At 35.0% G+C, this 26164-nt stretch overlaps 2 protein-coding genes across 4 annotated transcripts in view; one reads left to right on the top strand and one right to left on the bottom strand.

Annotated features, from left to right (window-relative positions):
* The first annotated feature begins 242 nt into the window (after positions 1-242).
* Positions 243-12180, top strand: LOC140167527 (uncharacterized). Its single transcript, XM_072190834.1, has 6 exons — positions 243-355; positions 8219-8324; positions 8833-8868; positions 9002-9154; positions 10666-10811; positions 11880-12180. Exons 2-6 carry the CDS (start codon positions 8234-8236, stop codon positions 11931-11933), a joined length of 480 nt encoding a protein of 159 aa, XP_072046935.1. The 5' UTR covers positions 243-355; positions 8219-8233; the 3' UTR covers positions 11934-12180.
* Positions 12181-18365: 6185 nt separating this feature from the next.
* Positions 18366-26164, bottom strand: part of LOC140157336 (N-acetylglucosamine-1-phosphotransferase subunit gamma-like) — a 77609-nt gene continuing 69810 nt past the window's right edge. For all 3 annotated transcript variants that reach the window (XM_072180511.1, XM_072180493.1, XM_072180502.1), the window contains one exon: positions 18366-18659. In XM_072180511.1, coding sequence (XP_072036612.1) covers positions 18601-18659 — 59 coding nt within the window. In that variant the 3' untranslated portion in view covers positions 18366-18600. The remainder of the gene's footprint in view (positions 18660-26164) is intronic.

The following is a 26164-nucleotide window of genomic DNA, read 5'->3' on the forward strand; positions in this document are numbered from 1 at the left end:
GTCGGGCAAATTAGTCCGGCTAGTAAAGTGAAGTTCAATATAAATTATTCTTCCAAAAATTCACTTATATTACTTTGATCAATTCTTGATCTTGTTCATTTATGTTCAATTGCAAATAGAAATATTTAGATAATCTCGCGTGCAAATCAAGAGGCGAGGTTTTGCAACTACTACATGTTCATCTTTGCACAAGACTTCGCCAAGTCTATGGGGAAAACGCCGGTTGTATTTACAGCACGTAGGACAATATCAGCTGTGCAAACTGAATGACTCAAATTGTGCACTGATTGTATACCAGTTTCCACTGATCGCAGGAAGTTGCAGTGCTTGGACAATTGCGATTGCTTCTAACTAGGTAAGTTAGCGTTATAGGATATGTATTGTCAATCCATCATGTATGAAGCCACATGTGATAATAAAGGACATGATGATGAGCTGAGTGACATCAGACAAGGCCCAAGGCTCACAAGCAGTACTACTACTACTACATGTACTAGATTGTACACTAGTGACTAGCATAGCATGAGTAGTGTATGTACTAGGGGTGTCAGGACGTTTCGCCCCACACCAGTACATACCACTACCAGTTCGCCCCAATACACGTACATACCGCGACCAGCTCGCCCCAATACACGTACATACCACGACAAGTTCGCCCCAATTGACTCACTGTGTAAACTGTAAAGTGCCGTGAATGCAGTGCATGCGGTCATATGGCCAATCAATACAACTTCCAATTGTTTGCATTTATATTCATGTATTATGGAATAATCAATACGACCTATTCATATATAATAATAATTAATACGGTATTATAGTAAAAATTATAGTATTATTATTATTTTCTTATGATAACAATAAAAAAATAACTATCATTTTAATATTATTAATAGTACTAGTATATATTAATCATATCTTAATTATTATTATATTATTGAATCACTTTACATTGTGTTGTTTAATTTGTTTATTTACTGTAGGCCTATGTCTTTGTAAACAAATTTGGCGGTGTTCTATGAATTTTATGCCATTAAAATGTATTTTTGTATTTTATGAATTTGTCATGTTTTTACAATCCATTGTTCGTAACTAATTGTATTTTCAGTAGACAGTATGCAGTGCTGTTTTTAAATAAATGTTGAGTATTTGTAACAATTTGGCTGGTGATAGGCCTATATATAAACGTGTAATGCTATGAATTTGTTTAGAAACCCTTGTGATTCAGCCCCGAGATTCAGTTGAGCTGACTATGTTTATGTTATGAAAACATTTTATTTTTGATCATGTACTTTTCCATCCATATGGGTTTTTGTTACTTATCTATTTTATCGAGTATGTTTCACGACCCGAGAATTACGGGCCGTGTTTTGAAATTGTGGCGTAGGCCTATTATTGGGAGGCATGCGAAGAAGAAAAAGTTGGGATTTTGTTTGCAAAACTGATTAAAGCCCAGTAGGCCTATTAAAGGAGTGTTTCGTGATCTTAGCAATCTCTTTTTATGACATTATTCAGTAGATATCCACGAAAAAGCCTATTCCCAAAATTTCAGTTGATTCCGATTTTGCGTTTGCGAGTTATGCACGATTATGTGTATTACACTGCTCCATAGACAATGCGTTGTAATTTCGTTCTGGTGCACCAGAACGAAATTCAAATTTCACCGATATCTTTGCAAAACGAATTAATCTGCAAGAAATATTTTGTACATAAACATTATGTAGCCAGAGGTTTCCAGTGATATAAAAATCTCAACTTTTTTGAGAAAAAGTGGGGATGAGGCTGTGGATCACGAAATGCCCCTTTAATACGATTTCGGTCAAATTTTAATTTGGTTATCCTTTGGCAAAATATTATTAGTAACGAGCTCCTTTACCCACATCCAAAGACCCGTCCTTCTTTTTTTCACGCAAAAGGCAAATTTTTGCTCCCAAGACCATTTTGTGGTCAGCCAAAAGATTTAATGGTGTCTTGCAGTGCATGCAGCATGCGTTTGAACGTACATACATTATTACATATCATCATGCATGGTACTGTATACTTTTAATGTAGGAGTGGGATTTTTGACGCTCTAGGCATATAACGTTTAACAATAACACCCCTCCACACCCTGCCCCGCCCATACTGAAGCTCACCTTCATTCAGCAGTATAAACACACTGAAATACTAGAAGAATTGAGCGCCTTGAAATGAAAAATGTCACTTTTAGCATAAATCTGAATTCTTTCTCCAATAATTCAAAATGGAAAATCTTTCCCAAATAATTTTGTTTCTTTGCTTGGTTAGCTATTCTCTATACAACCACACCCGGTATACCCCCCCCCACACACACACCCCACACACACACAACACACATCGTCATGATCGGTCACCCATATACTCAAACTTGAAATTTGGCGCAGAAATGGAAAATCACTTTGACACTTTGACAAATGTTATTGAAATCTAAAACCAAAGAAAACAACAAGATATTTATTTTAATTTAAGACCAGAGGAAAAAGCTGAACTTCTGGTATGGAAGAATGGAGTTTCCAACATTAGGCCTACTCGTGATATTAAATGGTGTCTTCCATGCATGCAGCATGTATTATAGACATTATTATATCTTCATGCATGGTAATGTATCCGGTAATGTATAGGCTACTTTTCATGCAAGAATGGGATTTCTGACGTTGCAGGCATACTAAACCTTTTAAAAACAACTATTTTATACACCCTCCACCCCAAGTTACACAACGCACACCTTCATGAACAGTATTGAACAGAATAAAAGAATTGAGCGCTGAATTGGAAAATGTTCCTTTTGCGCGCATAAACCCGAATGTGTTTTCTTTCCGCTATAATTGAAATGGAAAATATTTCCCATTTAATTCTTTTACAACATAATATAGGCTAAAGCCACGATTTCTCCATGTTACTGAAATTAAAATTCCGTGTTACAAATTGGACGATTTCCGTGATTTTCCGTTTTCCAATAATTATAAAGCACTGAAAATTGAAAACAAACATGTTTTATAAGTGTATTTTGTATTACCCTTTACTGTAGTAGGCCTAGAATTAATGCTAAAATGGGTTGTTTAATGGTTGATTACTGCCAAATAATCACTTTTCTTTGTTTTAGATTTTGCAAATCAACACAACAGTTAGACATTTTACACAGTTTTTACAATTTTGTGGCATTTTCAAATTTCCGTGGGCAAACCCCGATTTCCGTGAATTTTTCCGTTTTTCCGTATCACGGAGAAATCGTGGCTTTAATATAGGCCTAATACAATATTTCACACAAGAGATATTCAATTTATTTATTCTCTGAGAACAAACTTATGTGTGCAATGTACCATGAACAAACAATTACGTAATAGTATTGACTTGGTCTCTGCTCCTACTATAATTACTGTTTAAGTGGTAATTTTCGTGTACAGTTATTTTTGCGATTTGGAGTTACAGAATCATTTTTGCAATTGTTATTTTCGCGATGCTTAGTCTTGCCCTATACTTGTAATACATTATTATATATACTAGTATTCACGAGGTGTTAATTTCATGGATGGAACTCCATTCGCGAAATCCGCTAAAATAAAACCCTCGCGAAGTCGCTTGCTTTCTGTGAACCTGGTTGACAATCTCATCCCCCACTCAGTTACCTCATCAAAATGCTGATTTTGGTCAAGTATCAGATGAAAGCTCATATTTTTCTCATAAACATATTGACATTTGGCGTTCCAAATTGTTATATTTCTGTAGAAATCATCAAAAAACTGTCAAATTAGTCTCAAATATGGTATACCATATTTTGAGACTAATTAGGCAGTTTTTTGATGATATCTTCAGAAATACACTGAGTTGGAACTTCTAATTTCAATATGTTTATGAGAAAAATAGGGCCTTTCACTTGAAATCAATATATTACATAATCATGATGATTATCATTAATAAAAACACTGTAGACTACCAATATCATGCTGTATAAATGTCCGTAATTCCATTAGGAATTAGGCATATTGACAAAAAACATACATGTTCTTTTTGCATGAGTGCTTGAAAGGGATGACATTTTATATTATACATAAGTTTTAAAGAATTTGATTTTCCAAATATATCAGGGCACCTTCCTTTAAGGTAGTGTACTTGTTTTAAGCTGTTTCTTTACTCAATGAAACTTTCCCCCGGGAAACTTTCATTAATTGAGTAAAGAAACAGCTTATTTTCAGGGCAACCATTTTCTTGGGGGGGTGACTTCATTTGAAATCTACACCCCCTGTGTGAGAGACTAAAGTAATGTCTTCCATACAGGGTGTATGTCTTTCAACTGGAATAGCCTAAAATGTATATCATATACCTGGTATATGGCCGGGTTTGCCTTTTGATGGTCCTGTGGGCAAGGCAACATGATTGTCGCAGATCTACTCACTCAAATGGCTTTACCAAGATTGTGCATAGAAGTGCGGCAATTTGGCATTTAATACTAAATGGGCCAATCTAGGGTTAATTTTGGTCTAAAATATACCAAAAGGGAGATGCAAATTGTAAATTTTGTCACAAAATATCTGTCAACTGAGTAGGGGAGGGGTCTGATTCGCCACCCTGCGACTTGTTTCCCGTCAAGTTAGTGTACCTTGCTCTTTTTCTTTCTTACTAATAATTAAGGCTTACTCAACAAGAATGTTGGTTGTCATGGCTGTCAATCATGATGATTATAACTAGTACCCACCACCAACTTGTGGGGTGGGAGAAAACACCCCCAACATACATATGCACATACATAATGACAAATTGCATTGAACTGGAAGAGAATGGAATTCCTGATATCTATTTGCACAAAAGGCTGGAAATCCCGACAAATTACTAACAAAACCATCTGGAATTCCAGCAACTCAATGGACAAAAATATGGATTATTTTGTTGACCAGAGGCAAAAAAGTCTGGAAATCCAACCAAGGATAAACACAATAAACCTGGAATTCCAACACCCTCTATGCCTTCAGACTAACAAAACGGTGGAAAAATCTGGAAATTTTGGCGCCAAGCATAGGCAGAATAGGCTGGAATTTGGAACAGCATAAGTAGAATAGGCTGGAATTCCGAGCCCCAAAGACCACCAAAAAATCTGGATTTCCGTTGCCCTCTATAGGGGGGGTGCATGTTTTATCTGGAATAGCCCAATGTAAGATGTCCCGTGGTGTTTAAATCAATCATAATTAGTCTGTGATTGACAGGCAAGTTGCAGAAATTAAGAACAAAATGAATCATGATAACTGTCAATTACAATGTACAATATATCTGAAACATTATAAAATTATGATTATATAATTAAAATAATAGCATTTCAATTAAAGATATATATAATAATAAGTTATTGTAAAGAGTTGTATGCGCGCATATCAAGCTATATGAGGATGAATATATAATTATCTGAGACTAATATTTAAAATTGTTATATCTTTGATTATTTTAGAACATCACAGTTTAGAATGACCAGAAAACTTTCGTGACAGTTGTTACTATAATAATATTTGGCAAAGAATAACCAAATTAAAATTTGACAGAAATCGTATTAATACTGGACTTTAACCAGTTTTGCAAACAAAATCATTGCATTTTTCTTCTTTGTGGCACTACCTCCGGTCTTAATCAAATTGAGAGCATACTAGGCCTACTTGTCAAGCAATCGATCGTACATCAGTGTGTAAGGCACACGGTCAAGGGCCCGGGACTTGTCAAGCAAGGTGCGCCGTCGGTGTGTTCTGGCACTTTTATGTGCTTTGGTCACGGTACCATTGATTGAACCAGGATTGAACACATATCACACCCGGCGTTTTCGCGGAAGTGGCAGCAAATATCCGCCGCTTACACGCGGTGCAAAAAGCGGGCAAAAGTCAGTGTACAGCCCGGGTGCACAGCACGGAACCCACAAAACATCTCAAAGCTGCTGCTGGCGTTTGTTTTGCTAGTTGTACGCAAAATTGCCAAATATATTTTTTTTCAGTCCTTTTAATAGTTTCATTATGTCAAAGAAGATCTTCTCTGATTTAATATGTTTATAGGACTGCAAGTTTTGAAAGTTTTGAACATCTCAAACTTATTTTAACTGAGTTTGAGTCGGTAAAATAAAAATACACAAAACTCGCAAGAGTAAGAGTTTTTGTTGTTTTTATTTTCTTTTATATAATGTTTTGCTTTGCCATATATTATATAAATTATTACACTGGCGATTTATAAGTAATTTACATCATGTTTAACACTACTAGTACCCCAGCAAACACAAAAACGTTTTAAAAACGTTTTAAATAAGTTATATTTTGGCTTTTGGTTTAGGTAAAAACGTTTTAATAACATTAAACTGTCGGGTTATATAAAGGTCATGATAACGTTTTAAAACGTTTTGTATGAAAACACACTACAACAATATTTTTAAATGTTTTCAAAAAATGTTATTGTAAACTATTTTTGCAAACATTTTGCCAAATATTGTGTCAATACTTAAATAACATTATGTTAAAATGTTTGAACCCAGCAAACACAGAAATGTTCTTAAAATATTTTTGTCAAAACCTTTTAATAACATTTAAATGTCGGGTTATATAAAGGTCATGAAAACGTTTTTAAAACGTTATTGAAAATATTTTGGGCAAACATTTTTCGCAAAATATTTTTTCAACCCCAAAATAACATTCTGTTTGGAATGTTTTGTATCAAGTGTTCAAGAATGTTTTTTGAATGTTATTAAAACGTTTTTATACCCTTTATATAACCCGACATTTAAGCGTTTTCTGTAAAACATTTTTGTTTGCTGAGCAGTAGATTATCAAAAATGTTTTTAAGGTTATGAAAACGTTTTATACTCTTAATATACCCTTTATATAACCCGACATTTAAACGTTTTCTGACAACCTTTTATAACCTTTTTGCGAATGATGGCGAAAACGTTTTGTGTTTGCTGGGACTATGCACGCTACGGCAACGTTATACACGGTGAGTCAATTGGGGCGAACTGGTCGTGGTATGTACGTGTATTGGGGCGAACTGGTCGTGGTATGTAATGTGTATTGGGTGAACTTTTTTGGGGCGAATAGGTTTCGGGGTGAGACGTCTCGCATTCGTACTAGGTTGTGTAGATAAGCTTACTTTTTCAGTTAATATCAGTACTGTATATTTCTGTAGTCCGAATAATCAGACCCAGAACAAAATATTAATTTCTGACATGATCGTGTACTGGGTCTGAACTGTTTCCATATGAAATCTTGATGGCAAATTGGACAATAGAAGCACATGGTTCTACGTGACAGCTTTTTAATCCCTATTCAGGTTACGTGAATCACGCTATTGTGGACCATCCTTCTGATACTTGAGTGTTTGGACAAGCGGAGCGGTTTTTGTCTACCTCTCTGTTTGTAAACAAACCAGGAGGTCAAAAAATCCTCCTCGCCGAATACTGAAAGTCAGCGTAATAGTACGGCACTGATATTTCTGGTACCGTAAATCCCATAACATAATTCCTTTCGTTAGACCCCAGATGTGATCGTTTGATGTCATGCCATCTTGCAATGCGCCGTAGCAATGTTTGCTAAAAAAATGGTGTGCGATCTTAGGGGCTATCTTTTTTTTTCCAAAGGGGGGAGGTCCCAAATATAAGGGGGTGGGTTTTTTTTTGTTTTATTTCTTCTTTAACCTGGGACACTCAATCAGTTGAAAACACAATTAATCATCTGTTCTTCCTTGAGGCCCAGGGGTCATAAATATTTGGAAAAAACTGTGGGGGGTCATAAAATATCTGATGACCAAAATATAGTGACTCACAAGATGATGACCATGACCACAGATAGGGTGTTTATTTTATTCAAAAAGACTGATTTCAATACACCAGTTTTTATCCTGTTTAGAGGTGTATCAGTGGTTGGGGGGGGGGGAGTCATAAAATGTTGTGCCAAAATAGGGGTTGTTTTATAAAGTTTCTTCAGAAAAATTGCCCCTGTTCCATTGAATTTTCTCATTTTATGGGGGTTAGAAAATAGGGGGAGGGGTGGATTGCCCCTCTTTGAGCCCTGGCCCTATACTTGTTGAACTTGAAAACAAATTGCAATGATTGTTTATAACAGTACCATGAATCAAGCTAATACCAACATTAAGTGATAAAAAATCCATATACCATTAGTATTCCAGAAATTTAAACTGAATGTTGTCACAATCAATTAAGTCTCATCAGTCTCGTTTTATTTTACAGTGGTTGATCACCAGCATGATGCTTAGACTTGTAGTTCAATTGCTAACCATTGCTGTACTGGCTGCTGTAGTTAGTTGTAAACTCAAACCAACTAACTATGGCAAAGGTAAGTTAGCTTGGTTGGGTACAGTAAGAAATTGGGCCTCCATGTATATTGAGTTAGTTTTTCTCAGCAAAATGTCGACTTACAATGAGCTGTATATAATTGAAGACCGAATTAAAAAGACTAGTTTATGTCTGACGTCGGGGCAAAGGCGCGATGTGATTGGTTGCTGACATGTGCAGTACAGCATTTTTGGCGTGGCTGACAGGACTTCATACACAAACTAATCTTTTTATTTCGGTCTTCAATTATAGGATTATAGTTGTCATTGAAGGTGAGAAGTATTATAATTATTCAATTTTAGCAGTTTAAAGGAATGCAAGTTTTCTTGCTTTTACTCTCTGGATTTCAAATTTTATTCAATACATTAAATTTTGTTGTCAGTTATGGTATTTGTTTTAGTAGGTTCTTTTTGATGTTTTGGTTTAAAAAAAAAATTAAATTGGTGTAAATATTTTGTAAATTATGCATAATTTACCCATTTTATTGTTTTTTAAAATTATTTATACAGAGGTGTTGTGTGAAGGATGCCATGCAGCAATATCAGGTAAGAAACACTTCATGAAAATTTGAGCAATTTTTCCACAAAATTTAGCAAAAAAGTGACTAAATATGAGATTTTCTGCACCTATGAGTTTTCTGCTAGGGATAACTAAATGTACTGTCTTGTTTACTTGCAGAATTAAACAAATTTCTAGAAAGATCTAAGAAACACAATGATCCAGTTGATAGGAGGGTGAATGATGCAATAAAACGTGCCTGTGTGATTGATCACCTTCGTGCCTATGAATTTAGCCCACCAACAATGAAAAAAGTCTGTGATTATTGGACAGGTGAGTGTGCTATTTAATTAATTGACACTATAGACAAGCATTGCTTTCTAGGAGTATAAAGACTGAAGACATGGACACTTAAGAAGTTACAAACTTTAGTTAAGAGATGGCATCAAAGCCCAACAGCTGGTCGGCTGCAGGTGCCCTAGCAGATGTAGTGATTGAGCTAGATAACCCAATTGCTGGTGCCCTAGCAGAAGTGGTAATTTAGCCAGATACCCCAACTGCTGGTCAACTGCAGGTGCCCTAGCAGAAGTGGTAATTTAGCCAGATACCCCAACTGCTGGTGCCCTAGCAGAAGTGGTAATTTAGCCAGATATCCCAACTGCTGGTCAACTGCAGGTGCCCTAGCAGAAGTGGTAATTTAGCCAGATACCTCAACTGCTGGTCAACTGCAGGTGCCCTAGCAGAAGTGATGACAGACCCAGCTAACCCAACTGCTGGTTGACTGCCAGTGCCCCCGCTAAACTTGCGATTAGACCAGATTTTTGTTTGGAACAATAGAATCAGACCCAATCATCAGTCCTGCCAGGGCATTCAGCTGGCGGTTGGGTTTTGAAGCCTTCCCTAAACTCAGGATGCATTATCTGGTTGTATGTGCAGTTGTTATAGAGCAGTTGTTGTTATAGAGGCTAATGCTACAGCCATGATCTAGAAAACTACAGAATGAATCCACATAGCATAATTTATTTCATGGGTGCTTCACAAATATGTTATATAGTAATCAGACTGCATTTTCAAATGGTTATGAGATTCACTTTACTGCATGTTTATGAAAATTTTACAAGAATTGGTTCACAAGAGTCACAGAAATTCTAACACTGCATTATGTTTCAAATTCATTTTTCAGTTGATTATAAGGATGAATTAATTGATGTTGAACATCTCACATTGATGACAAAGTATAATGCATTTCACCCGGTGGGGTCACTCCCTGGCAGGGGGGACGCATAGGACCGTTACCACAAGTACAAATTACCCCCTTTCGCAGTCGATTTCAAGGACAAATCATGAAATTTTACCCCTTTTTACTCCAAAACAAGGACAAAATGGTACTCTGAAACACCCCTATTTTTTAGATTCCGAGGACACATTTGCAATTTTGACCCTATTTCAACCCCTTCAACATTTCAAGGAAGGGATTTTTAGGCCTATGAATTTTTTTTTCAGTAATTAACAAGGGCATCACAGAATTCAAGTAGTACCCCTTGCATATAAATCAGAACCGAGAACAATATTGATCACGGGATGAGTACAAAGTAGGAAACCAAATTTATTCCTGTGATTTTTTTATCTGGCCACAGGATCAGGAAAAAATAATAAGAACCCCTTTTTCAATTTCGCAGACATTTGTGTAATAAAACACCCCTATTTTTCCAATTTCACGGACAATTTTGTCCGCGGACATGCCCTAAAAATGACCCCTTTTTCCTTCATTTTGGTAACGATCGTGCGGTCAGTATTGCAAGTTGAGTGACCCCACCGGGGCATTTCATTGTTTCAATTTTCAGTTGATTATAAGGAAGAGTTAATTGATGTTGTAAAAGCTCACATTGATGACAAAGTAGAACAGGAACTACAACTTTGCTTTGAGGTCACAGATGTCTGTGTGGGAGTAGATAGAGGACAATTCCGTATCAATAAATACAAGGGACCCGTAAGTATATTGTGTGGGACTTTATCAAGGTATAACTCTCTGGTACACTTGTGACATCGTCGTTCAATTTAGTGGGCAATCAAAGACCCTATAAACAATCTACCATTGTGCTCTGTACACTATCATTAATAGGGCACAGTGGTAGATTTTGATTATAGGGCCTTTGATATTGCCTAATAAAATTGAAGTTGTATAGGCCACATTACACAGTGCATGTACAAATAGGTTGTTACTGTCAATTGAGATGTGTGCATTTTGATCTAAAAAGTTAAGCATCAGTAAATTGACAGTGAGATTAATTTGATGTGAACTAGAGGAGCAGCATGAGGTATTGATGCATGGTGCTATCAGATTACTGTTCTCTAAATCAAAACATTTGATGCAATGTGTAATGTAATAAATCATGAATTTTACAAAGTGACAAATAGCTTTGCAAAAGTTGCAAGGAATATTTTGACCTGCACAATGTATACGTAACATATTTTTCTTTTTCAACTGTTTTGTGGAATCAGCTTCAACATGCAGTTGGGCAAGTTGAGTATTTTTCTTTGTTTAAATCTCAAGTGTTGGAATTTTTGGAATCTGATTTTGCTTCAAATTTGTTACTTCCATTACATGCACCTGGGGTTGTACGTGTTTGCAAGTGTTCAAATTTAGGCTACTATAATTTCCCCCTCTTGGATCTTAAGTTGGGATGGTCTTAGTGGTGATAATGCACCTGTTTGTCCCAGCCTTTTTGCAGATTTATAAAATTATGTGTTCATATTCTATTGATACTATGTGCAGTAGATTGAATTTCTTTATAAGTATGCTTGATGTATTTGAATACCAGGGATGAAGTCCAATAAATAAATAATAAAATGTAGTACGTAAAGCAGTACCACAGGAAAAATACAGTTTACAAAACTGCCTCCCAGAAACCAAAAAGACTCGGCTTCTTTGTTGCAATTAGCTGAATAAAACCAAGCATTTGATTTTTTAAGTGCCAATCTGCAAATACTTTTCAACTGCACACTAGATTCAGGGCCACTACTTTAATTTCTTCAATGTTTGTTATTTGTTTTTCAGAGGAGGCGTAAAGCACCCAAATCGGACAAGAACAGGAAGAAAACAGAGTTATAGAGGGATGCCTGTGTGGTGGTATTTTGCAAGATATGGTTGTAACTTGAACTTTACCAAATTTGAACATTTTTTACTTGTATATGAATCCATATTTGAAAAGCCTAAATGCAATGAGTGGTACTCTTTGTACTATTAAATCTGCATGTAGCAAAAGGTGGATTCATAACTGTTTTGACACACAGTACTACAGAAATTTTTAACTACATTTATTTTGATAGTAATATGTTCAGTGGCAGCACCAGGATTTTTTTTTTTGTGGGGGATTGGGGAAAAGTGAATTTCAGGGGGGGGAAAAATTGCCACAAAAGTTGAAATTTACATAATTTTAGGGGTTTTGCTGTATACTTTCAGCACTCTAGTAAAGTAGATGATCATGTTAAATATGATGGTACTTAGGCATCTGCTTGCAAATTCACAATGGATGTGAACTTAATATGTGACATGAACTGGTCCATAGAGGCCAAAGGCATTTTTGAAAATTTAGTGACTATAATTATTTATCATTTATTGCATACTTGATTCTGAAGTTATGAAGTTTTGTGATGTCCATTTTCTTATGTATTTTATTGTTTTTTACACCATATTTTCGCTTTTATCTCAATTTCAAATTTGCCGCCTTTGGCCTCCATGGACCAGCTAATGTCACATTATACTTCAGTGGAATTCCAGACTTTCCATTGGGGCCAATAAGAAAACACTAATTGTAATACTTAGTATATCGATTAAACACAATTGAGAATGCTATTATCCCACCAATGTTGCTCTATGCATTCTAAAGCAAGGTACCTATATGTAGATATAAATTCTGAAATTTTCCAATCAGCAAATATTATTGATTATGCAACTGTGATTGTGCAATATAATAAATTTGAAATTGAAATGAGTTTTTAAAGCATTTTGTAAGAAATTGGAATAAATAAATGAGTCCATAAAGGATTATCAAATCAATCTGCATTGTATGCATTATGGCTATTCTGTTTGACTTGATTGATGTACAATATATATACCCTGGGTTTCTCCTGGTCAGTTTGACTGAATTCCTCCCCACAATACAATATGAGCATAACAAAGGAGATGAGTTCCTTTAAAACAAACAAACAAACAAGCTATTGCATAACAAAGGAGATGGACCTCATGGTATGCGCATATTACCTTGTGAGAAGGAATTTCGGTAAAACCGACTTTTGGTAGAGAAACCCAGGATCCACATACTCTGTATTCATGCAATAATGATGATGAATTTACCCACGGGCAAGCTCAAGGTGGGTGCTATGATGTTAGTTAAAATCCATACTTAAAATCCATAAAACTTAAATGTTCCTTTATACCATTTTTTTTTCAAATTAATTCTTTTTATTGATTTTCATAATTGATGTCACACATACTGACATTTGAATAAGTTTCCCCAAGTCCCTAAATACAAAATTCTACAAAAAAGAGAAAAAAATAGTCTGAGAATTTCTATTACTTTAATTAAAAATTTTTAATAAAAAGGATTTTTTTACCCTTTTCCCAAAAACAGAAATATTGAAATTAAGAATCACATGTGCTTTTATATTTTAAACCTTGCAAATTGAGTCTTATTTTAAGTTTGAAAAGTATTGTGCTATCCTTGTGAATTTCAAACACGTCTCTACCGGAAATCGCCCAATGTGCTTATAAATCATAATTGATGCTTCCCAATAAACATGTCAATGAAAACAAAGATTCATACAAGCAAGTTCTTTTTATGTTATATTTAATTTTCCACAATCTTAAATAGTAACATTAGAAAATATGTATAAAACCTCTTCATATCCTATGATATTCTTTTTTATGCCAAATTTATTTTTGATACTGGGTACCCTTCCAAGGATTTTATCTAAATTATGAGTCTAAATCCATGTTACTTGGAACCCATTGAACTATTCCAGTTGAAATCCATACACACCTTAATATCCAAACAGGGGTGTGGATTTCAAATTGAGTCCCCCATTCAGTAACTCAATTTGAAATTCACACTCCCTGTGTGTCTTCCATACAGGGTGTATGGATTTTAACTGAAATATTCCATTCCTATATGTAATAAATATTGCTTTCTTAGGGACCGTTCATTATTTCTACCGGAGGGGGGGCCGGGAGCAGAGAGAAAGTCACTGCCGAAAACTATATGACCCCCTTCTCCGATAATAAAAACCATATGACCCCCCCCCTCCGAGCTACATGAAAATCATATGACCCCCCACCAACCAAAATAGAAAGTATTGGATCAGCTGCCTCAACGCATCACATGACTGCCACATCAGGCTGAAAAATAATGCCTTTAGTGTGTTTGCCACCCGGTACCAATTTTTCATAAAAAGCACCTAAATTTTATACCCTAATTGCAGTATTGGTCAAATATTGGTCAAAAACCAAATATTGGTCTTTACTGAATAGCCACCCATCAATATACCAAAATCGCTGAAAAGGACCCCAAAATCGTGGCACATCCTCATGTACCTTCAACTTGGAACTTGGTAGAACCCCACAGGGTATTTTAACTTGTTTTATTTATTTTTCTAAAATATTGTTTATTTCACATGCATGTACACAGTTTTTGGTTCAAACTGCCACCCTGTGCTCCAGCTAGTACATGTACTTCAATACCACAGGTCCCTGAACAAACCACAGTGATATTATCCAGTACAGTTTTTTGCACCAAGAACAATCTTTCAAGTGGCAGGTTTGGAAACTTGGGGTCAAAATTATTATAATTCATTAGTTTTAGGTAATTAGGCTAAAATGGCTGTAAAACGAATTTATTTTATTTTTTAAGTTGTAATTTAATTCAATCATACAGAATATAAAAAAAATCCAGCTGATTTATTAATTTTCAATCTCTTAAATTGTAAATATGCATCAACTTCTCATACATGTTGATACTGGGTGCAGTACATAGCCCCCTTTGGTGTAAAATGAATGAGTTGCAAAATCTTCTTCATCAGTATATATATAAAAAGGAATAAAAACTAGTTTGTGACATCTTATCATAAATCAGTGATGTATAGTGGCGTAGATTTCTTTTTGACATTGGAGGGGGGATGGGGTTGGAAAAAATTCTTGAAGTATAGTGAATCCAGCACCTTTTGGCGCAGAAATTTGCACTTTTGGGGTTAAAATGGGCAAATATGTGGTCAGAAACCTATATTCAGGGGTCAACATTGGGGGGGGGGTTGTATGGAGCATCCCCCTGGCAAAATATTGGGGGGATCTACGCCTATGGTGATGTATCGATCGGACTCAAGTCCACTTTTTGCCGGACTCGGACACAAACAGACTCGGTTCGGCTCAAACTTGGACACAGAAAGTCCAATTAGATCCATGTAAAATGTGAAATGATTATCTAAAAATGTCAAAATAGATCTCAAATTTGATTCAAAATTTGTTGTCATAATATCCAACATAATCCACAAAATTATTTAGATTTATCTGTCAATTCCCAGAATCATTACTGTTATCGTTAATGAAATAATTGATAATTATACATATTTTAATTAATATTTTGACTATATAAAGATATCTAAAATTTCTTTCATGGAACTCTCTAATTCATTAAACTCTTGAAAGAGAGAAAACATGCACACAGACATGTACACCCCATCCATAGGGCTAGGGTGGCTGTGGTTTGTGTGTGTTCACTACTCAGTGGCAGTCACTGCACATTTGTCCGAACATTTGTCCATCACACAACCATAATATAATTTCTAAAAGGGTGAATTTCTATTAGTATTATTATTATTATGATGATGATAATGACGACGACGACGACGACGATGTTATTTTTCTATAATGTATTTGAATACATTGCCCCAAGTTTACTGTCATGGTAAGTCTTTTAACTGGGGTATGGAAATGACACCTGTGTGGGGTGGGGTTTGATAGTGGAGCGGTTTGGGGTAGTGTAGTTGTCTCTTTTCATTGTAAATGTTTTACCCAATGACCCATTTTTTCAAAATGTTATAATAAATTACTTTTGGTGCAAATATATGTCAATTCACACTGTGGCAGGTGAAAAACAGGTGAGGCCTGACTTAAATCCGGACTAGGACCAAAGTGTCGGCCGACATGCAAAGCGCAAATCTAATGGTCAGGGTCCAGGGCAATGTTCTAGATGGGGGTCCAGGGGGCGAAGCTCCAGGATTTTTGAGATGCAAAACCATCTGACCCCCCCTTTCAATAACTAAAAAGCCATCTGACCCCCCGTTTTGCCTGACAAAAACCTTCTGACACCACCATGTATTCTCCCGGCCCCCCCTCCGTGGAAATAATGAACGGTCCTTAAAACTTAAGGGGTACTACACCCTGTGGTAAATTTGTGACTATTTTTGCATTTTTCTCAAAAATAATAACACACTGGTAACAAAAGTTATGTATATTATTGGGGCAAGGAATCCAATTACTGAACTGGAATTTCAGTGACTAGAGACGAGCGGTTCGTTATTTATGATAAGAAAAGAGGTACATCCTAGCGGTACCTTATTTCTTATCATAAATAACAAACCACTTGTCTTGGGTCACTGAAATTCCAGTGTAGTAATTGGATTCCTTGCCCCTATAATATACATAATTTTTAAGTGTGTTATTAGTTTTTGAGAAAAATGCAAAAATAGACACAAATTTATCGAGGGGTGTAGTACCCCCTTAACCAAACATACAAGAATGAAAATAAAACACATAGGGCCTACAACTCTGTGACTTGCCTACAGTACATTTACAAAATAAATAGATGATATCCCGGGGATGATAGTACATATGAGCATTTCAACCGATTTCACTTTTTTATGAGCATGTTATTAAAATTAATTTCAAAAAGTTGACAAGAGCTGTACATAGAGAGGTTAAATGGAGGAAAGTATGCCCAAAATATTGTGGCACGACTTTTATTGGTGCACTCGGCATTGGAAATAAGGCATGCCCTCAGACCAAATGCCTGCAGGCTAGTGAAAGCTTGATACCAAAGTCAGCAAAAGACACTTGTTTTTCAGAAATCACTCAATTTGGAAGGAAACTTAAAACATTTATGATCTCACACCACCAAATCAGAGTCCCATAGAGATATGGAGATAAAGAAAACGTCATTTTTTCTTCACAGGAGCGACTCAGTTTTAAGCGACAGCTATGATGGTTGAAATCAGCCCTTGCCTGATCCCTCTGGCTGGGAAAAAATATAGGTTGACCGTCATTATTTTTTACGACTGGCCCTCAAAGTCTACGATGTCTGGGAATTTCCTATTTTTCAGGCAAAACCATGCCGGTGTTTCTGTAAAGAAAAGGCTGCTTAAAATCATTAAAAGTTATTCGATCTCTCCCATCTGTGGTACACTTGCAGGAATTAATATTACTAATCATGACCAATCCAAATTTGGCTAAAATTATGCAAATTTCTGCTCATTTTAATGCTTAAATTCAGAATCAATGGGTTTTTCTGAGAAGTGAAATTCAAGGGTGCACAACCATATATACTATTTGGTGGTGTGAAATTTCAGATCTCACACCACCAAATCAGAGTCCCATAGAGATATGTGCTAAATTTGCCTTAAGAAAACATCATTTTTTCTTCACAGGAGCGACTCAGTTTTAAGCGACAGCTATGATGGTTGAAATCAGCCCTTGCCTGATCCCTCTGGCTGGGAAAAAATATAGGTTGACCATCATTATTTTTTTACGACTGGCCCTCAAAGTCTACGATGTCTGGGAATTTCCTATTTTTTAGGCAAAACCATGCCGGTGTTTCTGTAAAGAAAAGGCTGCTTAAAATCATTAAAAGTTATTCGATCTCTCCCATCTGTGGTACACTTGCAGGAATTAATATTACTAATCATGACCAATCCAAATTTGGCTAAAATTATGCAAATTTCTGCTCATTTTAATGCTTAAATTCAGAATCAATGGGTTTTTCTGTGAAGTGAAATTCAAGGGTGCACAACCATATATACTATTTGGTGGTGTGAAATCTGAAAAAGTGATTGTTTGTCTGTTGGACAAAGGCTTGTGATTTTAACCATTATTATAAAAAGATTACATAAAAACCATCATGCCGCCATGGGCACCTTTGGGTGAATATCGGTGCTATGGCCAATATTATTATTATTCACCCTCTTGGTGCATACCCTCCACTAATATTGGTTGAAAATTGAAAAGCTGTGGTGCTGGATGTCCCTTTCACATCTTAAAGCGATAAACTCCAATACTGAATAGCTATCAGTAGAAAAGAATAATTAATTGAAACCAGTGACTTTCTGATGTCATCCAGTACATCACATGGGTAATAAAGTTCTCACTTCTATACTTAATTCAACTGGTAGTAGACAAACCTCACAACATCATGGGTTGATACTGAATGGTGTACACACACTTACGCACAGCAGCTATATGCCATGTGCATGTTGTGTATTGTATGACTGGTGGATATCAGTGAGCATAACTTCATTGATGTGTTCAGTAACAAAACAAATGAGCTGTGCCTATTACTGCACATAAGAGAATTCATTTGTAAAAACTTCATATTTTAATGTCAAATAGTTCTGGTTGCATTATGGCAGCGATTCAAATCCTCTGTGATATGTAGCATTACACCATGAAGTGTCATTATAAAGTCCTATCAGTGTAATAGATACCAGGTGATGCTGCAATATTGATCAGGGAATCATTCATACGGATCATACTCTTTGAATAAATGATCCTGATTTATTGACAGTCCGTTATCTGCAAAACAAAATATCACAGAAAATAATTGATTAATAATTCATTTATTAAGATGTAAAACTTTTTTGAACTGGCTGGGTCCAATTTCACAAGTACCATGCTAGAAAACATTGAGGGGTCAGAGCCAAAAGGCCCTACATGCATTTTTTGGCAAAATCGGGCACAACACTGGACACCTTACAATTGCATAGCCATAATCAAGCTATAGCCACAAACAGTGAAAATGTAAAGCCCTATGTGCAACACTGTGCATGAAATGTGTGAGAGCCAGAAGGCCCCAAGTACAAAAATACCTGTATCTCAAAATGGCATTTTTGCACATAGGGCTGTGACTGTCTGATACCACAATAATCCTTGCAACACAATGCCCCTTATGATTGTATACCATAAACAAGTTATAGCCACAGAAACTGTTATCAGCAAAAATGTAAAGCCCTAAGTGCAACACTACATACATGTACTATGCATGAAATGTGTGAGAGCCAGAAGTCCCCAAGTACAAAAACGCCTGTATCATTACATGTCGTTTTTGTACTTGGGGCCTTTTGGTTCTGACCCCTCAACGATTTATAATTACCCATCCCATGGCAAGTCCCGCAACTCTCCCATAATGACAATGAAACATTCCTTGTTCCCTGTAATATTTCTTTTAATGAGGTTATTCAGTAAAATGTTTAAAAAAAGGTTTTTTGAAAAATACTTTACAATTATAATTTTTAAAAAAGAAACAAATCAAACAAAATGAATAAACAAATCACACATTAACTCCTTGTGAAATTGATTCATTAGTTTATCTATTGGTGTCAACAACACCGATACTTATATGCCTGTGGGAAAACGAAGATGCTTGTTACATTCTATCACTCTGCTGCTGCCAAAAATGCAGCAGTGGTGGCCACAAATGCATCATTGTTTTTGCTGAAGCATTTTGTTTGCTGAGTGATCAGGAGATATGAATAGAGAGAGCAAAACTGCAATGGAAAGCAGGAAGTTTGCAAGCCTGGCTTGAGCAATCTGCTTGCACCTGGTCCCATCAGGACCCAAGAGTGTCAGACCAGACCGACTGGTTATAAACAAACAAGCAGTAAGAGAAAAATAGATTCCATGTGTGATATCTATCTAAAATTCTGCATTTATCCCAACAAGTGTCAGAGTATGAAGAGCTACTCTTCATACAAATGTTTGTTGTAAAGAAGGAACAGATTCAAGGTCAAATTTACATGGAAATCAGGCTTGTAACCAGGAATTATCTTGAGGAAGGGTGGAATTTAAAAAAAGTTGTTTTTTTTGGTGACGTCACCCAAAATTGGTTGGATTCTGGTGGAAATTGTGGGTGTTTGACCGTGTAGGATTTGGGGGCATCATACCCCCTCCTCTGGCTATGGGAATTTTGGAATTGGTTCTTGTATTTACCCTTTGTGAATACTAATAGCATGCACACAATGCTTGAAAACAAAACATGTTCATTACGATTTTATGAATGAAAATAGTAATTGATGAATGAAACCGAGTACGCTGTCCAAAATGACACATGGTTTACATTTTAATGGTAAAATATATTAGTATACAATTAGAATTTTGGCGTACACTGTGAGGAACAATCATGATTCTTAGTAACAACTTTTGCAGAAATCAAAGACTTACAAAATTGACCACATATGACTGCTTTAAATTCTGGATTAATCTGGATCAAAGCTTTTTATGGGAATTCATCATCTACTACTGATTCACAGATTTGTGCCAAAATTCTAAACCTGCAGTGAACATGGTAACTATTGTATTTTAACATACCTGCCAACTACTCCGATTTTCATGCGGAGTTACTCCGATTTCGAGTTTTAAACCCCGAAAATCGGAGTACTCGATTTTCTGGAAAAAATTTAAAAATTTTTTTTTTTTTTTTTAAATAATTTTTTTTAAATTTCTTTTCCAAAGTTTTCGGCGACTTTAGAGAACCACTGGACCTATTCTGAAGTGCTAGGATCATTCACAGTTAATTTGAAAACAATTGGAAAAAAATTACAACAAAATTACAGTTTGTTATCCTTAATATGCAAACCACTAACTAATGTTTACCTCTTCATCTAGCACATATTATAAATGCATGGAAAACCAATGCATGTATAATAATGTGATAGATGAAGAGGTAAACATTAGTTAGTGGTTTCCATATTAAAGATAACAAACTGTAATTTATTTGTTATTTTTTCCCAATTTTTTTCAAATTAACTGTGAATGATCCTAGCACTTCAGAATACGTCTAGACAAACCGTTCAAACCCAAGGGAACGTCCTTTATTATTATAATACTAGTTCTTTGTTATTATTTACCTAATCCTCTAAACGCCGTCTTGGCATGGATGCCTAGATGTTTATGATGGGTTTTGATCGATTGGCTGTCACTCAATTAATATTTAGTTATATGTTTAGTTATAACAGTTATTTTATAATTTTCAGTGGAGAAATAAGTTTGATAATATTATGAAAAATAACACGATATAAATGAATGGGATGAATGTTTTTGTTTTTGTTTTTTTGTAATCAATATTATTTTTAAACATATTACTGCACTATTTATTATTATTTATTATTAATTTATATTATCTATTATTGTTATTTTTATTTATTACTATTATAATTATTATTAAATTATTATTATAAATATTAATCATTATTTTATTATTATTATTATTTATTATTATTACTAGAAAGATTCGAGCCAGGTATACCAACTTGGTGTGGGAACAAAGACAAAGACAAGATAAAAACTAATGCAGTATGTAAACCAGAATGGTGTACATGCACTACTACGAATGCATTAGAAAAATCCAAAACCACAGGGATGGTAGACGTGTTAACAAAAAATCAACCTTTGCGTTTACTGAGTTCTAGATAAACTTGCTCTTCTTTTTGACTTGAAACAAAATATAAAAATTGCAAACAACGAAAACTACATACTGTAACTGTTTTCGTTTGTTTTAAAAACAATTTGTCTGTAAAAAGAAAATTCAAGTCAAAAACTGAAGGCAAGTTCAAATAGAACTCAGTAGCAAACAAAGCTCAGAGCAAAATAATGCAGTCTTACCTCTATGACAATTCTGGTTTACTACTGAACCGTAGTTTTTTCATCTTGTCTTTGTCTTTTTCCCACACCAAGTTGGTATACCTGGCTCGAATCTTTCTGTTTTTATAAATTCTAGGTATCCTCTTGTATCATCCTTTGATCCTTGGTGTGTTTTGTACCTTGTCCGTTGGAGGCACCATTACCTACTTTGTATTATTACTAGACTTAATATTATTATTACTATTTATTATTTAATATCATTATCTTGTTTTATATTTGTAAAAATACAATTAAAAAGTAGGCCTTCACTGAATTCATTTCAGATTTTTTCTTTATCTTTATCTTTTTCTTTTTATCTAGGCCTTTTCGTTTATTTGTACAGCTAAGTATATATTATTTATATTATTATTTTCGTTAATTTCTTCAGGTAACTTTCATTCATTTATCATTCATGAATTAATTTAAATTTATTTAGATGGTACTGTAGGCTAGCATAGTAGCATAATTTTAATTTTATAAGTTTGTCATGATTTATTAAAATGACGACTTTATTTGTTTATTATTTTACATGATTAATCTCTAATACTAATAATTCCTGTATTTTTTTTTTTTTAAAAATCATATCACGATTCATTTTCATTTATAATAAATGTATTTTTATTTATTTTTAAATCTGCTAAAATAATGTCAGCTGACCGTGGGTGATGGTACTCAAGTACTTGTGGCTTTTGATACCAAGGAATAATCGAAGTCAAGTGGTGACTTCCATATAAGGCTCATATATAATGGATGTTCCCTTGGGTTTGAACGGTTTGTACGTCTAGTGGTTCTCCAAAGTCAACAAAAAATTTGACATGTTTTTTTTAAATGTTTTTTTTCTGAATTTCTAACTTTGTATTGTGCATCATATCAGTGTCGTATCAGTCACGTAGGCCTTGTTATAAAGCCAAAAAATCGCTTCAACGAATGATCATTATGTACAAAAGTATAGGAAACTGCATTTTTAAAAGCACATTTTCTATGTGAAGGAAGCATATTTTTCAAACTTGTAAAAACAGGTCCCAGAATGTCTTTTCACATTTTTTCAAAGGTTGCAGTCATCAAATATGTGTTGAAATTGTTGCCAGATATGGAGTATAAATCCCTCCTCAAATGCAAACCTTCAGAATAGGTCTAGAGGGTCTCTAAAGTTGCCAAAAACTTTGAAAAAAATTAAGAAAAAAATGATTTTTTTTTAATTTTCACCTTTGTATTGTGCATCATATCAATGTCCTATCAGTCACGTAGGCCTTGTTATAAAAAAAAAAATTGCTTCAACGAATGATCGTTATGTACAAAAGTATAGGAAACTGCATTTTAAAAGCACATTTTCTGTGTGAAGGAAGCATATTTTTCAAACTCATAAAAACAGGTCCTAGAATGTTTTTTCACATTTTTTTCAAAGGTTGTAGTTGAAATTGTTGCTAGATAAGGTCATGTTTTTTATACTGGGTACCAATTGCGTGACATGTGCATTTTTCAAGCAAATCACATGCTTTTACAGGTTTGGTCCTATAACTCAATAGGTGTACATGAGAACCCTATAAAAGTATATATATTCTGAGAGCATATACTCAAGCGATATCAAAAATTATACAATGGGAGTCATTATACAGGGTGACTCATATAATATACAGGGTGTAACAAAAAAAAATAGGACAAAAATATTAATTCAGTTATGGGGTCACCCCTGAACATACATTAATAATGTAAAGTTTTGACACATGTTTAATACATCTAACTCAATTGCCCACCCAGTCATATGGAACTTTTACGGTCAAGTACTTTGATTATGTAGATACAGGGTGGTCAAAAATGTGTCAATAATTTACATGAAAAATAATGGTCAAATTAACAATTCTTTGATTTTGAATATTGCAAAGTAAAGATTGGCAGAAAATCATTTGGATGAAGCTTTATGCATATTCATATTCACAGCAACTGTATACTTTTCATATAAAAACATGAAATCTCACTTAGAGGGTGGCCCAAACAACATGTGTTGTATTATTACCGTATAGTTAGAATGCAAAATTTCAAACTTAAATTGTGTGAGCCACTTATGGATCACTAAACATTGTACCTGTATTTTTGATTCACTAATCAAGTTAATTAGGTAATTTACATGTTTATATTCTTTTACCCCAGTGATACATAAACTTTTTTAAATGTATTATTACTTTTGCTAATACACCATTTTTACATTTCGTAGTATCTGTATGCTGCGGTGGTTTAATTTATTTATTTAATGATTCCATTAATTAATTTGATTTAATATATATTATAAATACTTCCAAAATATTATTTACTCATTGAACAATGTTTAGTGTGCCATTTTAGGCTAATCATACCAATATACTGTTCATTGTAAAATCAAACATCCAAACATCATCCTGCTCATCTCTCCTGCTCCGCCACCTCCTGCTCCGCCACCCCTGCCTAATTCCACTTAACAAGCTTTACTAATTAGTCAAAGTGAATTGTTTTAGTTTTTTCCTCTGATTCTTTTAGCCTGTTAAATTGCTGAAAAAATAAGACCAAAACCAGGTCTCTGTGATGTAGGACTATACTGTTCATTGTAAAATCAAACATCCAAACATCATCCTGCTTTCGTCTCTCCTGCTCCGCCACCACCTGCTCCGCCACCACAACCACCCCTGCCTAATTCCACTTAACGAGCTTTACTAATTAGTCAAAGTGAATTGTTTTAATTTTTTCCTCTGATTCTTTTAGCCTGCTAAACTGCTTTAAAAATAAGACCAAAACCAGGTCCCTGTGATGTAGGACTAGAAAAATATCAACATCTTAAGTGCGAAATTTGTTCTTGCATGTCACAAAACCACCATATTTGGGGTCCCAACATAAAAAACATGACCATATGGAGTATAAATCCCTCCTCAAAGTGTATAAAGCCTAGGGCTTCATTTTCACTTTGTTCTTTATTGTTGTTTTCTATAAAATGTGTCTTCTGTGAAGGGGGTTATAAGGGTTTTTACAGTGTAGAAGCCCTCTAGCTTTGGGGGGCTTCGCCCCCTCAACCCCCACCGGGGCTTTGCCCTGGAATGGACCCCACCAGGGGTCCTTGGGCGGGCCCCTGGACCCCCCGCCGTCAGAGGCGATACTACGGCCGCTTCGCGCCCTACGTTCGCCATGTACTCTGTTTTCTACGTTTTCAATGTTGGCAGGTATGTTTTAATATAATACATCAATGAATGGCAGAATATGGTTTGAAATTCTGCATTATATAACTCCAAAGTACTATTCATACCCTGTGTTAGGGTTATGGCTGGAAATGGATTAAGTGTTATGATAAGGGTATGTTTAGGGTTATATTTAGGTTTAGGGTTATATTTAGGTTCAGGGTGCAGGTATTTTGGAGTTATTCATAATATTGTTATCAGTTTGGCAGATGGATGAGTCAGGATTTGTCTTTTTGTTAAATTCATGTTACGCATGAATTACCATAATTTGAATTAGCAAAGAGGGGACCAGCAGCAAAGACAGCAGCATATTAATTTTTGACTGTGCTACGCTACACTGTTAGCTATCCCTGCATGCTGCCCTTTTTCGCCTACTTACCACACTGACCACTGTTAAAAAATGACGTGTTGCCCTTTAGACTAGAGCTTAAGCACTGATCCCTTCTCTAATTCAAAATAATTCATGTTGAACATGAAGTTAACACAAAAAAATGAATCCGGATTCAGCCATCTGACAAATATAACGATACATAGTACAAAAACTCTTATTACATAACTCATTACATGTGAGGAGGATACTTCATTAACCCACTACTTTGCCAATCCACATAAGCATTGCATTACTCTAACAATTCATTATAATATTACACAATTTGCTTATCATGCATAACTTTGGCAAATAATGATTTTTTGACAGGAATTTGCTCCCACACATTTTTCAAACTTCTTTCTCCAACAGTCTGTAATGCCTTATTTAATGACAATTTTGAGTTAAAAATGAACTCCCCCCACCCCATTCCTGACTGCTTAGTTGTGTTACACTGGTGACCATAGCCATCCAACCTTTGCAGGAAAAAAGTTGTTTTTGGGTGGTTTTTTTTAAATGACCCTTTAATACTAAATAAGTTAAGGGAAGGGGTATGAACGTTTGGACAGTATTTATTGTGGGACATTAGAGCACATCAGACATATCGAATTGCATTCTGAATACGAAGAATGTCCTGATGATATCAAATAATTTTGATTTTTTGAAATTCGCAATGTAATACACATTTTATGGCAAATCATTAAAAATTGATATTTTTGATATTTAACAGTACTTGAAGTAAACATAAATCTGATGATTTATACTTAAAGTGTATGTAGGTGGCATGAAAAGCCGACGATCAATTGAAAATCTTGACCTTTCGTATTGAAGATATG

Source organism: Amphiura filiformis, chromosome 1, assembly GCF_039555335.1.
Source record: "Amphiura filiformis chromosome 1, Afil_fr2py, whole genome shotgun sequence".
Lineage (NCBI taxonomy): Eukaryota > Metazoa > Echinodermata > Ophiuroidea > Amphilepidida > Amphiuridae > Amphiura > Amphiura filiformis.